Source organism: Pelmatolapia mariae, linkage group LG16_19, assembly GCF_036321145.2.
Source record: "Pelmatolapia mariae isolate MD_Pm_ZW linkage group LG16_19, Pm_UMD_F_2, whole genome shotgun sequence".
Classification (NCBI taxonomy): Eukaryota; Metazoa; Chordata; class Actinopteri; order Cichliformes; family Cichlidae; genus Pelmatolapia; species Pelmatolapia mariae.
The window spans coordinates 11,020,540-11,038,896 of record NC_086241.1 but is presented as its reverse complement, the minus strand read 5'-3'; the positions used below and the strand labels follow the sequence as shown (position 1 = coordinate 11,038,896).

At 39.2% G+C, this 18,357-nt stretch overlaps 1 protein-coding gene across 4 annotated transcripts in view; it reads right to left on the bottom strand.

Moving 5' to 3' along the window:
- Positions 1–16,560, bottom strand: part of LOC134644324 (alsin-like) — a 32,541-nt gene extending 15,981 nt beyond the window's left edge. For 2 of the 4 annotated variants that reach the window (XM_063497281.1, XM_063497282.1), the window contains exons 1-21: positions 16,343–16,560; positions 14,339–14,515; positions 11,892–12,052; positions 11,584–11,808; positions 10,943–11,133; positions 10,601–10,633; positions 10,315–10,515; positions 9,072–9,172; positions 8,771–8,964; positions 8,512–8,599; positions 8,190–8,371; positions 4,939–5,107; positions 4,599–4,695; positions 4,153–4,230; positions 3,764–3,985; positions 3,403–3,574; positions 3,121–3,316; positions 2,419–2,484; positions 2,074–2,233; positions 1,718–1,849; positions 830–958 (exon numbers count right to left, since the gene is read on the bottom strand). In XM_063497281.1, coding sequence (XP_063353351.1) covers positions 830–958; positions 1,718–1,849; positions 2,074–2,233; positions 2,419–2,484; positions 3,121–3,316; positions 3,403–3,574; positions 3,764–3,985; positions 4,153–4,230; positions 4,599–4,695; positions 4,939–5,107; positions 8,190–8,371; positions 8,512–8,599; positions 8,771–8,964; positions 9,072–9,172; positions 10,315–10,515; positions 10,601–10,633; positions 10,943–11,133; positions 11,584–11,808; positions 11,892–12,052; positions 14,339–14,358 — 2,817 coding nt within the window. In that variant the 5' untranslated portion in view covers positions 14,359–14,515; positions 16,343–16,560. Of the gene's footprint in view, positions 1–550; positions 575–829; positions 959–1,717; positions 1,850–2,073; positions 2,234–2,418; positions 2,485–3,120; positions 3,317–3,402; positions 3,575–3,763; positions 3,986–4,152; positions 4,231–4,598; positions 4,696–4,938; positions 5,108–8,189; positions 8,372–8,511; positions 8,600–8,770; positions 8,965–9,071; positions 9,173–10,314; positions 10,516–10,600; positions 10,634–10,942; positions 11,134–11,583; positions 11,809–11,891; positions 12,053–14,338; positions 14,516–16,342 lie in introns of all 4 variants that reach the window. The other 2 variants (XM_063497280.1, XM_063497279.1) reach the window with 2 other exon arrangements.
- Positions 16,561–18,357: the final 1,797 nt, after the last annotated feature.

The following is an 18,357-nucleotide window of genomic DNA, read 5'->3' as shown; positions in this document are numbered from 1 at the left end:
GTGAGACTCTTGTCTCTCAGGTGGACCAACTTCAACTCCACCATCTTATTCTGCTGTGAAGATTTGGTGCAAGCTGGAGGGCTACTCCAACTAGAGGTGAATAGGTTTGTGTGCTGCCAACCCAAGCTCAACAAGGCTGCAAAGCAGAGCATAGACTAGTGTCGCCAAGTGCTACTCAAGAAGATGGAGCTGGAGCATGTCCACAGGATGAGAGACTCACTGGTGAGGCAGTCAATTATTCATGTGATATTTGCAGAGCTCCTATTTCTGCAGGGAAAAGAAAATCGCCTCAGATCTTTGAACTAACAGAAGAACTTGCTTCTGAAAGTATATAAAGCCCCAGATATTTAAGCACCTGTAATACCTGTCCTGTATTAACATTTATATAGCTGCATTCAAATCCTAGTTGATCCTGTCAGAGTGGAAGCACTGAACAGATGCCGGCCCACCTACAGTATGCTGCTGCAGCTCAAGCTCAAGCTCAAGCTCAGTTACAGTTATGTCTGTTATTGGAGGTGAAACTGGGTAAACTGGTGGAAGGGATACTCACGAAGCTCTTAGAGGGAATTGTACCCTGAATAAAAGACACAATGTTCATATGTAAGCTTCAGCTGTAAATCAATGCAGATGACCAGAAATCACTGTCAGATCAGAGATCCTTTGGGTTTTCTTTGTTGTTAACAAAAAAAATGAAAATAAAGTAACAATAATTTTAAAAGACTTAAAGGCTCCTTTACGCTCTGCTTCCCCCAACATGAATTTATGCTACTAACATAAACAAGAAAAGCACTTTATTATATCTTATTTCATACTGACTTATTCTGAGTACCTGTGTGTGCACCAGGGCGTCATTGAACAATATGAACCAGTGATTTGAGAACCGCCCGGCATTCTGCAGAGTCAGAGATCTGTTGCTGCTTTCACAGACCACACGACGCCTGGGAAGACGCAGGCACTCCTGAAGAACAAAATCACACACATAAATTTCCTTAATAAAACCCGGGGTACTCTGGTAGCTCATAAGCTGCAACACATGTCTCATAACTTAATGTGTTTTCACACAGGATGTGGAAGAGGCCGCACTCTGAAAACCATTACTTTCACTGTACTGCACAATGATGGGTTGCTGCTTTGCAGAGCAGCGTGCAGTTCAGATGCTCTTGCAGACACCTTGATCAAAGTGCAACAAATTTAAAGAAAAGGTGATTTATATTTGTCTGGGAATTTGATGAATTTACAAGAGGAAACCCTTGGAAACAGGTTTCTGTGCAAGCAGACACTTCAGGTGTGTGTTTTAACACACCAATTGCTCTACAGATCTATTATAGTTCTTTAACAACTGAAGAAAGGAGTTGTTAAAGAACTGTCAGTCCAACTTTCAGTTGGACTGACATCCAACTGAAAGTTTTCAAAACTGTACCTATTTGTTTTGTCTTTGAACAGCATGCTACACCCATCAGTGAGAACTACCCTATTACTTTAGCCAATGAAATACAGGGCAGGGCTGTTCAGGGCAAATTAATACTCTGGGACATCAGCTCAGTTTGAAAAGGAGCACTTCCTGCCAGGAAGACTAGTGGCTCTAGGCAGTGAAATAAAATTTAGAAGCACACTTGTTGTCATGGGTTAAAACCTCAAAGGAAAGCATAGTGACTAATGTGTATAGACTAGAAAAAAAATTACAGGATGCAGGCACATAAAACAGAGTTGCGCTCACAGTAGTTTTGCCAGAGTGGGTCTTCCAGAACAGGAAGGTGGTTTCAGCCTCCTTCTTCCTTTTTAGCAGTGATGAAGACAGGGACTCGCAATCTTTATGACCTTGATCAAGGGACTTATACTCCACAGTTAACTGGGGAGAAAAGGAAAGACAGCATGACAGAGAATTTTGTACACCTGAACATATAAAAGACTTGAAGTCAATACAGTGACAGTAACAACCACTTGTTCTAATGTTGCTCAGTCATGGGAACGAAACAGAAAGTGAGGGAATGAAGCAAGGGAAAGAGAGAAGAAGAAGAAGAAGGAAGGTCAAAAAAGTGCTTGAGAAAAAAAGAGAGAAGAGGATTTTCTCACCACATCATAGCAGGCCGCCAGTTTGAGCAGGGCTCGGCTGTACTGGTGGAGCTGCTGCAGAGGCCAGTACAACATTGAAACCAGATCAACATCACCACTGGCTGACTGATCTGATACGGACAGCTGAGTGAGCAAAGTCTGCCGAAAGCCTAAACTCTCACTGGGCAGGAACAGAGACAGGCAGAGACAGATGCACTCTTAGAATAACACGTCTGTCAAGTGACTGGGATAAGTTTTATGCTTTTAGTTTAGTCACAAAAGAAGAAAACATACAAGAACATGTATTTGCAAATGAAGAGAGCTGCACTCCTACAGTGAGCACTTAAGAAAAATAAAAGTGCTTACAGCGAGAGTTTGTGAAGTGGTTGGAATCCGCCCATTACTTGGAAATCACCAAGTGAAGAAAAATACCTAGAGTCAGACAGAGGGATTTTAACTTAGATTTTACTCCTTAGTGACACACAAGATACAGCTTTACAAAGTCAAGTGAACTTGTAAGAAGAGCTTAAACCCGCCATCTCAAATTAGAGGCATTCGTACTATTAAAGATCATTTGAAATAGGTTTGTCTTCCTGGCTTGTTTCTTTTAACTATATATAAGCTTAAATAAGGTGTGATGAAACCTAACCTGATCACAGCATAAGTATGTGTGATCCCGAATTTCAGGAGGGTTTGCTTGTATGTAAAATAATTCTAGCCACAGCACTATAACTGCTTTGTAATACACGAATAAACAAAGCATCATGAATGTGCAGCTGACAAATCAGCAACAACTGTGTGATGCGATCATGACAACATGGATCAAAATCTCTGAGATATTTTTCCAGCATCTTGTTGAATCTAAGGCAGTTCTGAAGGCAACGTGCTACAAGTAAGGTAACTAATACAGTCACCAGTGAGTGTAAAAACTAAAAAAAATGGAGAAAAGGTGATAAAAAGGCATGACAGGGATTACTGACATAAACATGAGTATGTCTGTTCATGTTTTCTTTGAGGGAATCACATGATGGGACTTTTGTTTGATGAGACAAAAAAAACCCAACTCACCTTTTGTATGTGTCCATGAAATACTCTGTGTGTGTCAGCAGGGGAAGGGTAGTGACATCACAGCCCTGCACGTTATGCAGGAAGTAGGTGAGTGCTGTGGCATGTCGGCCAATCAGGGTGCTCAGCTGACCAAAACTCTCACAGAGAGAGAAGAAGAGATGAGTGCACTGCTCACCCAACACTGGACACAAACTCTCTGCAGATGAGAAAACACACACACACAAACACTAATTTTAATAAATGTTTTAATAAGGCAGAACGAGGCAGTAGATGCTCTCTGACCTCTTTTACGCAGAGGGGTGAGGAGGATCTTCCTGACGCTGCTGCACCAACAGTACAAGTGCCTCTCTCTGGAGGCCAGCTCGTGGATAGCCGAAATAAAACCCATGACATTGTGGTCTGCCAGCACCGCACAGCTCTGACCTCCACTGCACACACTGCTAACGTAACCCATCTACACACACACACACACACACACAGAAAAAACAAGAGGGTAACATTTAGGTTACAATTACAGATAGAGATAGAGCTGGTGTGAGTAAGAACTTTCATCTCATAAATATGCTCGTGCTTTAGCGGAAAAAATGCTCCACCCATCATTTTCCTTACTGTCTGTGTTAAGTTGCGCTTTGGACCTACAAACCTCGATGCAGAAGGGCAGCAGGGTGGGCATGACTGTATAATGCTCCACTCTGTTGGGTGACCTCTTGCTTGAGCTTTCACTCTGGTTTAGCCTCTCAGTTTGCACTGGCTCCTTCTGTTGGCCGCAGTACAACAGGACTGGCTGCACACAGTCTCCATCAGCCAGGAGCAGGGAGTGGCTCTGACCGGCTGACAAGTCCCAAACACGAAGGCCATCAGACAGCTATGGTGGTCCACCCACAACAAAACAGAGTAATATTAGGAAATGGATGGTGTTGCTATGTTTTCCTACATTAGCGAAACTAAACACCTATGTGAATGACTAAATCTTTGGCTAGAAGTGTGAAATGTGTGCATTAAATTTTAAAAAATGGGATGAGATTTCTGTACCTTCGCCTGCTGAGGGACAGTGACGGGGCTGTTGACGTGGCCGAGTTGTCCACACATGTTGCTGCCCCATGAGTACACCTACAGCACAGAAGAGATGAAATAAGGGGTGAGCATGCACTTACATACAAGTAATACTTGAAACTTGAGACCTTGAAAAATAACATGATTAAAGTATCATAAGACAGTTAATTACATCTTATTTTTAAGATTGAGTCACAAATTTTGATGTTTAATTAGGATGTCTATTAGCCTTTTGTTAAAGCATAACTCATCTTTCTGGACTTCTCATTAAAACATACAGAAATGTTAAGCTCATCTCAGCATGCAAGTACAAGTAGCAATATTTAGTAAGGTGTCCAGAGCTTGGGAGCATTTAATGTCAAAGGGAGTCCTCAGATATAGCACCTGTTTGTCTAATCATGATAAGTGTGTGCCGTTTTTGTTACCTGGCACTGAGCAGTGAGAGCCAGTGAATGGTGCGAGCCTGCAGCAACTTTGATCACTTCTTCACCTGTTAAAGACTTGATGCATAGAGGCTGGAGTCTGGACACACAAACACAGTTCAGTCTAATCTTGTGGTTATAATTTCTTTCTTTACACATTTCCACCTAATTCAATTGAGCATTTTATCCCAAAAGGTTGTATCTAATTGTCTTTTAATGTAATTCAGTTCAATTCACCTTTAAATAATAATTATGCTTATTACATCATCATAGACATATTGTAAACACAATATAGACATTTTATTTTTAAATATCACTGTTACACTTTATTTTTGGTCCCCACCTGGCGAGCTGATCTCCATGACCAAGTTGTCCCTCAGAGCCACGGCCCCAGCTCCAAATCTCTGTCTCCAGAAATGGCAGGCCATCTTCTGCCTCCTCTGGCGCTCCAGCCGGGGCCCCACCAGCTGAGGACGGCCTGCAAGCACAAGGGTGTCGCCTCCGAGGAGACCCTAAAGAAAAAATACACGAGCAGAGTAGAGCAAAACTTTAATGTCCCTGTGGGGGAACCTGCTTTGCAGAGAGTAGTCCAGTGTAATATATACATGTATAAAAGATGCTTGGGATTCAATATGATGGTTTGTCGTTACATTAAGACTACCACACCAGCAAATCACAGAATAAGAAAGCATTGACTGAATAAAAGTAAAAATACACTAGGTGAGGACATTCAAATAACTGAATCCTCACATAATTGTCATATTTGAGCATTTGTCTATATTGTAAATTGAGTTTTTCATTAAAATTAAATAACTCTAGTACAAAATGTTTTTTGTCAATGTTTCAGAATGATCTTGAAATCCTAAAAGAGCCTAGATGGACTTGAGTGATCTTTGAGTAATATGAATGTTATTGCTACAGAATGCAATCTGCAGTGTTTCCCACAATCAGCTGAATCAACATAGCTTCAGGATGATCCATCGAAAATGAATTCAGACTGGCCAAGGGGCGACTCAAGAGATAAAGACGCCAGTATCTCCCAATATTTTGAGCATAAACTAAGGAAGGGGATCGTTATTGCTTGTGAAAACAAACTTTCGTGGGTCTTCTGAGATTTTAAGAGATGTCATTAATTCAGAAAATTCAGTGTTTATGTCTTCTCTGCAAACAAACTGCATCAGAGTTCAGTGCAGTGTTATTGACCATACTACATGAGCAAACACAAACAAACCGCACCCACAAGGGTTTTCATGAACACACCCTAACGACTCACAGAGCTTCGCTGGAATCAACATGTGCCACCTTGTACCTACAAAATACTTAAACTAACCGGGAGCAGAGTCAAGCTGTTGAACCAAGATAAGCAGGCACAGAGCAGAAAGTCACAACATCAATGAAAATATTCTGCTATTCAATATATCTAATAAATACTTCTTTTTTTAAAAACAAGGCTTTTCAGCAAAAACCTAAAATGTCAACGTGGTTTTCATTTCTGCGTCGGCTGGCGAGACACTTTCATTTTTACGCTCCTGAAACTCCTGGAAAACCAGAAAATGAGAAGCTAGTCTGCCGGCCCTTGTATGGCACAATCAATGTATTTCATACAACCTTTATTAAGTAAAGTTATTTGAAATCATTAGCACAGTTATCAGAAATTACCAGTACTAGTATTGGGATAGAGTTATATAGAGAGAGTATAAGATGTTTGCTAAAATGGGAAAACTGTGTAAACTTAAATCCTAAAAAAATGAAGAACTCTAGGTCTAATTCCATTGAAAATGCAACATGAAAAAGAGAACTGAAGTAAACCCATTGGGGGTTTACTTCTTATTCTATCAGGTAGTGAAATTGGAGAAGCAAAAGTATGTAGCACAATAATCAATTCATCTTGATTGTGTCCTTTTAATAGAGGCTAGAAGGTAACGTTTTAATTAACATTTGATAAAATCCCTGTTAAAATATTCTTATCATATTCCAAAACAGCTTTCCTAAGATCCTCTGATCCAAACAAAACAAAGGAGGTAATTTATTACAGGACACCAAATGTAAAATTAGATGTCCAGCAAGCTTTACAACATTTCATCACTTATTACAATAAAATTCTCACAAAGTTCTTTCAAGAGTTGAGGGCTAAGACTTGGTTTTAGGGAAGTTAGAATTAGGTTACGTGAGAGTGTGGCACTTACTAGTTATGATTAAACTTAAAGGTAACATTAAAAGTAAGATGATTAGTAATGCATTATTATATCTTCACAAAGACAGCCAAACAAAATTAGAAATTGTGTGGGTGCTGCTCATCGAATGCACGTGATAAACTGATCATCAGCAGCTGTCACCACCTCTACAAAAGCAGAAGTTTTGGCAATTTTCTGGTCTGGAGCATTCAGTTGTGTGTTAACACAATCCCACAATCTTCCCATGAGTGGACGTCCCAAGGAATTCACCCAAAGGTCAGACCATGCAATGCTCAGATAAACTGCAAAAAACCCCCAAGAGCTGCATGTCAAACTCTGCAGGCCTCAGTTAGCATGTTAAAATATTACGTTCATGAAGAGACACCGTAAAGAAGAGCGGGCCAAAATTCCTCCACAATGATGTGAGAGACTGATCATGTCATACAGAAAACAGTTACTTCAAGTTATTGCTCCTAAAGGAGGTTTTACAAGCCACTGAATCATAAAGTGCCCTTAATTTTTAAGATGGCTGCAAACAGTCCTGTGAAAACTTTCTTTGCCCCTCCTCCCCGTACACAGAGTGGATCAGGCAGAGGGTCACTTGTAAACGAAAGTGAGCCAAAATATGAGAACGGATAACCCAAATAATCTCATACTCAGCAAAGCACTTACTCATGTCCCCAGTAATGCAAGGGCCAACACTGACTGGACTGGACAAGCAGTTGTCAAGATAAGCACAAAACAAGTAGATGTACAGAGAGATTTCTCAACTTATTAGTGAGACCAAATTACGTTTTCAGGCTACTTGAATGTCATTTTTATAGAGATTGAGAAATGCTTTAATAATGAAAAAAAGATATATTCAGAAAGCAAGAATAACCTTGATTAACGTATCAGTTTATTTGAACACATAAGCTCAAGTTTTAAAAGATATGTTGGTCTTAAATGCGTCAAAGTGAAATGCAAACACAGGCAGGAACTGCGCTGTGTTCTGTTGCAGGTAATAAGCTTGTCCTTCTGTTAATCGACAAAAGTGCCAGATAGCGTATAAACGTGTTCAGTCCATACTGCTGTATTTCACTAATTACTAATGTAAAAAGTTAAAATTCATAATCAAACATAATCCTAACAGCAGTTCCTGTAGTTCCAAAGCTACAACTACAGGAATTACCTCTTGTTCGTTCATTTCAAATACAAGTACAGATGCAAAAAACTAACAGCTGTGGTTTTACACAGAATCAAATGCTGTGTCTGTTTTTTTGTTAATAGCTTCTTAGTGTCTTGATGAAAAGCTATGCTAACAGTCTCCTGGCTCCATATTTGGAGTTTGGGGAATCTTCTCATCTCACTCTTGGAAGTAAAGTAAATAAGCTCATTTCCCAAATGTACAGTTAAGCTGTTCACACCCTATCATTCCTACCGTGGGTGGGTGTTCCGGGAAGCGAGCTTCTCCTGTTCGTTGCCGTTCTCCCCTTCTGGTGTATGTTTGTGAGACTAGAGCTCTTCAGTCCCTGCAGGGACGGCTTTTCCTTCTCCAGACAGAGTCGAACTTCATTCAGACACACTGGGGAAGAGGAGTGTGACCCAGACAGTCCACTGTTACTGTGGAACAGAAGGTCAAAGGTTAAGCTGCTAATACACTGAAGATAACAAACATCTTGGTAGGGCGTGTATCTGCATTAGTCGACGATTATTATTCATGTTTTGCAGTTCTGGGACACGGTTTTGAAATACAGTCTTACTTGTGCATTTGTCTCTTTGTATTTAAGTCATCTTTGTAACTGGAAGTCAGCAGGTCAGAGGAAGGAGTTGAGGAAATGCAGCTGTCGTCTGGATAGAACAGATGAGAGAAGAGAAAACATTACAGAAAGCAGCAAAAAACAGCAACTGAAAACAAAGGAATGAGTGAAGGATGAATCAAGAAGAGAAAAGCAGTCAATTATATTAATTGTTACATTAAATGATAAATTTCAAAACATCGAAGAGACGAATATCACAAACCTGAGGTGTGGCTGCTCAGTGAGTCAGTGTCTTGTTTATCTAATGACTGATCAGAGAGTTTCTCAAGGAGATTTTGCAGCTCCAGGTCTTCAGAGAAGTTCTTGTTGGTTCTCCAGCCTGACAGTAAGTGCACTTTTGGGCTGCCGTCAGTCTCTGTTACACTGTCAGTTTGACCCTGAGGTTCAAGGTTTGGGCTAAAGTTTTCCAGTGGAGGAAACGCAAAGAAAGACAACTATGAGAGTTAGGAATTATTTTTAAAATTAAGTGTTAAAAGAGAGACGCGAGTTATGTAGTAACGTACTGTTTAGTGTTAGATTTGCTGTCATCAGAACCAGGACTGCTGCTTGCTGACGTTGCTCCAGCCCGGAGCCTTTGTCTGGGTCCTCGAACTTGGAAAGATGTCTGTGAACACAAAATGACAAGGGGTATCACACATTGTTGAGAAAGCTATGGTTCCTGATTATGTAAATTACTTGTTTTTAGTCAATTTTCAACAATTACACACCTGTAAAATGTTGGAACTGGACATTATTCAGATTAACAGGATGTTGAGGCTTTATATGCACTCACTAATGTGATAAAACATCATGATTGCACCACCTAACATACTGTTGGTTATTTACGTCACCAATAGCAACCAACAGTGTGTTAGGTGGTGACACATTCAGTAGTGACCCATTCAAATAACTCTGCTGCATTAGGGAGGAAGTGGCCTTTTTATGACCGGTCAGTTTCCTTGACACTTCCTGACTGGCAGCTCTGATTAGCTGTGCCGTACCTTTTTTTTAAAAGGTACATTTTTTTTTACTTTTTTTTTTACAAAAAAAAATATAATTCAAGAAATTACCTACAACCATATCGCTTTTGGCCTCATTACACAAGTAAACTGAACATCAGTATACTTGTGTAATGTATTCCAGAATAAAACTCTCACTGTTTAGAGTTTTATTCCATGCTTCCCACTTGACCCGGTCAAAATTAGCTGATTTGGACACAGAAAGAATCACAGATAGAAGATGAGTCTCAAATTAAAATGTAGTTATAAAGAAGACCTTTCATATGCTAGAACTTGTTTTGACCACCCATGCCACGTGATGGTGTGACTCTTTAAAGTTCACCCCGTGTATTATCAGAATTTAAACATACAGGGCATTGATGCTTGTTTCTTTTTCTCTACATTTTTCTACAGAAACTGTGATATGTCCCTTAATATTGATGCTCCAAGCCAGTTATAGAAAAAAGCTGAACAAAATTTATATTTTGGCTTGAGATTGTGATAATTGTAAAGTGCTCACATTTGTTTTTAAAGACTTGAAAATGTGTTTCTCCTGTGCTTAACAAGTTACAGGGTTCAAAAATTCTGGAAAACATAACCTGCATTAAAACTCCTATATGGAATTAATAACTGTTATTATTAAATCTTATTCTAGAGTATTCACAATAATTTGCTCTGCTGTTGTAAGTACTGGCAGTTATTTTACAATTCGTGTAGCCCCCTTTTCATTATTGTTCTTTTACTTATTCCTGTTTGTATTTTTATTTACCTCTCCTTTCATCACTTCAGTTAACTCCACTCCGAGTGGGCAGTAATGAGAATCCTCAACTGCTGAGAGCTCCTCCCTCTCTGTCACCGAGTAGTGGGGTGACTGGCCTCGCTCCTTCTTCTTAGGGGCATGCTGGGTATTATGGTCCTGAGGAGGTAACCTGCGAACAAGTGCCAGGCTGTGGTATGCACCGCAGGCCACCTGCAGGAAGGAAATACAGCCAGTAAAGCTGAAACAGGACATCACAGCTTTGGAGGTTTAACGTTGCAATGAAATGAGATTTTACCTGAATCACATGTCTGCCTGCCAAGTGCTCCACCTTTGGACATAGAGGATAAAGAACACAAGAGTAAATTAACCATTTCATAAATTAACTAATACTTTAAAATGTCTAATATTATTGACATGTAATGAGAAAACTGTTTAACCATTTACACTCAAGCTCCTATTTTCCTGTTTTGTGATATTTGTATGAGCTGTATAAATAAATTAGTAGTGACACCTGTTTAACTATTGCTACAGCAGTACTTCATTTCATTTAATTTACTAATAACTTACAACTACATTTAACAGGGAAGGTTTTTAAATCTTCATTCATATCTATAACAGGGACCAGTTGCAGTATTACCTTCTGTGGTTTCCCCACAGGGAAGGTGCTGGTGACCAGACCGAGTTGGCAGCCACTACCCCACGCCCACAGCTCGTTCTGAGCTGACAGAGCCAGGCTGTGCTCCCGTCCACAGGCAAGGTCCACAATTCGAACCACCACTGGAGGAACGACCTCACCATCCACCACGCTGACAGGACAAGGCTCTGGAACTGTGGGGTAATTTTCTGTTTCATTTAAATCATACTAAGCCTAACATAGAAGTAAATAAATGCCTCTTTTTAACTGTTTCATCTAATTTAACAAGTCTTTATTTGTCAACCTTATATCTACTATCACCATTGGTGCTTTAAAAATCAGTTTTAAGGCCTCATAAACACGTAGCTGGAAAATTAATATCAGCATTTATAAAGAACGAAAATAAAAAAATAAACCATGTTGCAAAAAATGGGAGGAAGCACTGACGGAAAATGGAAGTTTCACAACAATGGATAAAAGTAATGAGAAAAGAAAGTGTTGAATCTCTGACAAAGAACAGAAGTAAAAGATAAGCGAGAAAGAAGCTGATAGAGGTAGTGAGGGAAGACAGAAGTTACAATGGAGAGCAGAGGCTGAACACAAGAGTAAAAGTTGGGAAAATCAGAAGAAAGGTGTTAACTAACCGGTGATGTTTGTGACTGTACCCTTCTCTGTTTGCCCACACTGTCCTGCAGTATTCTCCCCCCACATGTAGACGCTACCCTGCTCGCTCAGTGCACCGCAGTGGAAGCCGCCAGCAGCCACACGGACCACCGTCTTCCCCAGCAGAGAGACCTCTGGCACTGGAGCAGACACGGGGACGCTCAGATCCCTCCATAAAAGCTCTCCAAATGAATACACCTGACCACCTGAAAGACAGTAACATCTGAGAAGAAATGCAGTGATGAAGCATAAATGAAAGTGGTGCTTTCTTTACTACAAACAGACTTACCCTGTGCGAGCAGGAGGCCGTGGTGTTCCCCCAAGGAGACCTGCAGCACGGGCCTGGACAGCAGCACCCTGTCTGGACAGAGCTGCCTGTTGTGGCCCGCTGAATGCCAAACGTGGAGGAGTCCTCGGTCTGGAGATGTGGGAGCCTGCTCATTTGCGAGGCTGCAATGAAGCATGAAAGATTAAATAAGTAAGTCTTAATAAGGCTGTGCATTCAGATGTGATCAACCCGAACAGATCCTCCAAATTCTGCACCTGGAAACCACCAACTGTGGAGATTAGATGTGGTTTAGTGACACAACTATGAGTGACAAGTGGATTATATTCTATCTCATCCATCTGTCAAACAATAATTATTTGCTCAACGTCTGCCGGCCCTGACACGCAATTAAGTTTTGAAGTAGACGAACAAGTCTGTGCAGTTTACACAGCCCTCATACTGAACTAGACACAAATATATGACAGGATCGGGACTAAAAATTAGCTTAGGGTATAGAACTTGTGGCATGTGGCACGTGTTTATGATATATACACATGTTCCTGTACCAATCAACAATAAATAAACAACTGAGTATAGGCACACCTAGTAAGGTTCTGATATTCCTGTTTGTATGTAATCAAAGCTGAAAAAGTTACAGATACAGGATTTCTGAGTATGTTACAATAGAATGACCACATCACCTACTGGTTTGTAAAAATCCCATTTTAAAACATACCCTGATTTATTGTTCCTCTGCACTTTAATGGGGAACATAATTCACAAAATAGACATCATGTAGTATTCAATAACAGTGGAATTTACTGACTGAAACTCTAAATTAATCAAGATTGTATTTACTGAGGGCACAGTCAAGGGAGCATAGACAAAGGTATCTCCCCCTGCTCAACATCAGCTTTAAGGCACTTCAGTACTGGCATTACTTTTCAGACCTAGAAACTCTGTCTATTCTTTTTATACAGTACAAAACCAAACCAAAACTCTCACATTATTAAAAAATGTACTTCTGGTATTGTGTATTTTCTGTGTGATTATGAAATGCACACACCACTGTGGGAAACTCTAGAATAACCCTTCATTTCTTCATATTTTGCTTTCAATAAGTCAGACTTCTACATTTTTTAAAGTAGTCTTAAGCAATAGTTCTTCAAGCTTTCTGAAGGTCTCTGAATTTTTTTTCTTTGGTCATTCCAGTCCCCGTATCCGGCCATTTTAAGATTAATGCTTATTTGGTTTGGTTGTTAAACTTACCCTATGAATCACTAAAGTATTAAAAAGGCACCTAACTCAAGAGATGAACCATAGTTAGGGTAAACGCATAACAGACAACTTGCCAAAGAAGCAATTCTTAAATTTCTATCTTTATATACTCTATTACAAGCAGCCTGGCACAAAACACATCATTTGTTCCAGTTTCTTTATTTGACTCTACAAAAACATTGGAGGAATCACTAGCTACACTCCATGAGACAGGAAGAGGAAATGATGGATGGAAATTACTGGTGTGGTTTACAGGGTGGAAAAGCAGAGCTTTGAGGAGCTGGTTAAAAACATCCCAGGTAAAAAGTATTGTTTAGTCTGTAACAATAGTCTGCAGCTTCTGAAAAAGTCACAAGGTTAAGTTAATTTATTTTTTTCATTTCTACATTTTAATTTAGGTAGTCTGTAATCATAGACAGCATCAGAAAACAAGGATGCCCATCATTTACTTACAGTTATGAATGTTGATGCCTGTAATCATCAGTAAAACCTTGTTCAGAGCTTGTTTTCCTCTATCATCAGAAATATCAGAATCAGATGAGAAAATTGAAGAGCAATTCTCTCAGTTCAAAAGAAGACACAGTCACTCAATAAAATTTAATTTAATTAATATAAAGAAATGAGGAATGACTCAAGACTTTTGCACAGTACTGTAGTTATAACCATTAGCATAAAAGTTTCACTTGAGCTGTAATGGAAATGAAATTATAGAAGAACTAATGTTTACTGGAATACTTATTTACTGAACAGAAAAGGTTCAATAAGTAAGGTTTAATTAAACTTTAATTGTTATTGTTTTTGAGTAAATGTCCACCAACAGTGATTTTTTTCTTATGTTCTCTTCTATGACTTTCAATCTCCCTATGAGAAGAGCATGCTTGTTTATATTTCTGTATTTGTGAAGGTCGATATATGCCCATTTGTGAATATACGGAGCTAATGAGAGCTTAATAAAACACACAAAAAAACTTGTAAGTTGCAAAGCAGTTTCTCTTAGATTAATGGTATGAACTTTGTGTTTTAATGTACATAAATAAAAGCTTAACACACTGCTTGAGAGATTGTCCAAGATTAAATGAAGGCTAAAGGTATAAAGGATCTTGCTTTTATGTTCAACATGTTTCCACTTAAAACAAGTTTCTCAGAGATTATAAAGCCAAGGTCTGCTGAAAGCGCTCCTATGTGCTTACCTTGCCTCTGGATTCTCCATCACTTCAGGCTCCCCATTCCTCAGCACACTTATGACACTTGTATGTTCATTTCTTCAAAGCTCTTCTTTGTTTTCCCTCTGAATGACTCAGCTGATATGAACAAAGTGAATCCTCTGTCCTGCTGCAGTGCCTCGTTGGTTTATCAGGCTCCAGGGGCTTATTTGGTACAACAACAACAAAGACACATTCAGTTTATCACTTGATGTAAGTCTGGCATGTACCAAAAACACTTAAGTCATTATATCAGTTGGTTTTCTCTGGTTCAGATGTAATAACATGCAATAACATTTGTCCCAATGTTTGCATATGACTGAAATGTGGTCAAGAGCTGTTTTCCAAGGCATTTATTTACAATTGTCCACTATTCAGGTGTAAGTTTTTAATTTATTTTTTGTTTATGTGGCTGCACATAAAGGGCCAAGAACCAAATCTGTAACACAGAACAGGGTAAAATATATTGCCTTAGAAAATATTAACACTGATTTTCAGCCTCTTGTGCAGCACCCTGTACCCTAATACATCACTTTATTACATGAAAAGTGGCATGATGAAGGAAGCGATATTTACATAGATCATGTATCACATAAATCCTATTCTTTGCTTTACAGGAGACAAAGTCTTTGATGTAAACATAGTTTCCATTGATCAGGTTGTTAACAGACTTGATGTTTTTGGTGTAATCACAGTTTATCCAGGTTCCTTTACTGTGGTCTCAGAGTACTGACATGCTTAAAGTATCCTGTCCTTGACACTTTGTCTTTAAAAGTTAACTTGTAAATATTAATCATTGTAGCCTCACAGAAAGAAGGTCCTTGGTTTGAATCCACTGAGTGAATCCAGAGCAAAGAGAAAGACACCTGTCTCATTAGGCCTCATTAGGCCAGCCGAGATTTGCTGACTGAGTCTATGTGGTAGCCATGAGAAGGTTGTACCCCATCTCTTCCTCTATGACAACAGGGACTCCAGCCCCCCACAGCCACAAACTGGATAAGCATAAAAAGATTGATGGGCAAATAGAACATGCCCTATCTTCATCCTATTTATTATGTTCTATCATCATTGCCATTTTCTAGATAATAAAGTCCTAAAGAAAACTACCTGAGCTGGCTGCTTTGCACTTTTATGGGTATATCTGGTATCTGGTACTATGGCTCTATCACTATGGACTCTCGGGAGTGAAGCTCAAGCTAACATACAATGACCCATGCTTTGAGACCCTAAAATAGTTGGATGCCTGATCTCTGACAGAACATGTGGAGGTCTGTAAAAAGCACAGTCTGGCAGGTAGAGCAATGATATTATATTTACAGCTTCTGATATCCAGAGGACATAATATTCTTTAAAACAGTCCAGATCAGGTGAATGGTATTACAGTTATTAATGCCTATTATGGACAAAGACATTTTCGTCCAAATTCAGCGCGAAATACCCCACTTTTATATTAAAAGAGAGCCTCTTGATATTATGTTTTAAAAATATGTGAGGGTGACTTATGAACATAAGTAACTCTGCTTTTAACATTAACTTTAGCTCGACTTCTTAGTAATTTCTTTCTCAAAATGTGCCAAACATTTCACCTTTGGTTCTTCACGGCGATTAAATCACTTATATACGATATACAAATACATTACAACATTGTAATGTGATCATCGTTAACTAAAATCGATGCTTTTACATTAAAGGTCAGTTTAATATGACTACGTGTTTGTTTGTTTTTTAGCTCTATTTACAAAACAGTGGCGGCAACAAAATCCATATCTAATCTGTCTAATAGCTATCTAATCTCGGAAGCTGTTTACTTTCACAGACTGACAGCCATGCTTCTTCTGTCACCGAGTGAAGACAGAAACAACTGTGATCATCTTCAATTTTTTTTATTCCCCTGACAGAATTTCCTACACTATCTAAGAATACGAGAGAAAAGCGAATAAAGAAGTTGGCTAGCTCGATGCTACAGCTGCTAAAGAAGCTAACTAAACTCACCGAGCGCCCGTTTGAAGTCGGCGGAAGGCTGCGGAGGTTTGTGCTGCGGTCACTGTGAATAAATCCGGATAACTGTGTCCAGGTGTCACAGCAAGGGCACCGAGCTACGGCATTTCTTTTTTGTTTTTTATTTATTCAAATCAGTGCAGCGCAGTGAAAGCAGAAGTGGCGTGGTTGTTGTTGTTGGGAGGAAACTCTGCGATGGCATCCGTGCAGGGACAAACTTTACAGCGGCGACACACCTGTTGCTGCAGCACGCGAAAGAAGCTCTAGTATAGAGAAAGAAAAATAGGGTCTACTAGCTCTGTTTCCAGAATACAGTCTGAATGGCGTATCATCTTTTTCAAATCCAGTTATCTGTCTTATGTGGAGACTCACGAGTGCCAAAATGAATTATAGAAATACAGATTAAATAATTAATTAAACGTGACGTCAATTCATTGAAATGTTAAATAAGTAAACAAGTACTTTATTAAATCTTTTACATTAAATGAATAGCTATTTAGTTAATTATTAAATATATAATTAATTATTTAATTCACTTTGGCACTCTGGGCCCTCCACTATTGAGTTGCCTAGCCATGTCTAGAGTCTGGACTGGTTGCTACTGGTCCCACCTGATGCATAACCAGTTCTCTTAACTGGAAGCATTTATATTGAATTTTCAGGTATTTGCACTTTATTTGAGTATTTGTTTTTTCTGACAAGCTTTTACTTTTACTGCTTACATTTTCAAACAGGCTTAGGATGGACGGTAATTCGTTAATGCACTAAATTCAGTAATTACATTACAGTTATGTTATAACTTGTGTTAACAAAAAAGGTCTTCAGTTATCTGCATGCTGGATGGATAGAAATGAAAAAGCTCCCATCAAACACCATATTTTTTCTCTTCCTGTGTACTTGATTGATAATCAACTGAAATACTAAGTAACTAAAGCTTTGAGATAATAGAATAAGGGCCAGAGTTGCTAAACAGAATAAAATAGCATGTGAGCATGATCCCCAAACAGTTCCAATAGGTGTGGTTAGTTTTACGGGTGTTTCACAAAAGCTGTACTATTTTCTTATCGCAGGTATTGCCATTTTATTTCAGTATCAAGTTCAGGTAGGACATGCTTTTTTCAGCATTAATATTAGGACAATTAGCAGTAAGTTGCTTGTTGCTGATATTAGTAAACCAGTTTGTGCTCTTGATTTAAATATTTTCCTTCTTATATTTTGCACTTTGAGACAGTGAAACTCAACTTGCAACAGGGTCAGTCACAAACATCTCTGTGATCTTACACGCAATCTTGTCACTTCGCTCTCTTTAAAAATAGTACTTTTTTGCACTAAAATCCAGTTTGTTCTGGTGCAGTGTGCATTAGTAAATCTACCTCTAACTCTATCATGTGTATATGATGCTAGGTTACACAGGGAAGTCTGTGTGGAGGTCCCTGTGTTTGCATGGGTTCTCTCTGCCTACAGTCCAAAGACATGCATGTTAGCTTAGTTGGTGATTTCAAAATTGCCTTTAGATGTAAATGGTTAAATGGATGTCTGTTTCTCATTGTTGTCCCTGTTGGTAGACTGAAAATCTGTCCAGGATGTAGTTCTCCTCTTGAGACAACAACTGGATAGGTGCGAGGCTTCCTAAGACCCTGAACTGGGTGAGTGAATAAGAAAAGGATTTGATGTATTATAGATACCAGGAGTGTATAAGCAATTATAATCATATCCAGGTGCAAAATAATACACAATAATGAATCAATACTTATAGTCTCATGATATATAATATAGATGACTCTGGATAATGTGTAAAACAGCTATTCCATATCATTTTTAAACTCTTGTGTAGTATTTCTACTCTGCTTTTTAATGTCTGGTTACATTTTTCTGGTTTCCTGTGGGTTTTCCCCTGCCTTGTTTATGCCCCCCCCAGCCTCCCCACTCCAACCCCCTCCCCCACCATGCCATCCCAAATTAAAGAATCCTGGAAATGCTCTTGTCCCTTTTAGATAGTTTCCTGGAAT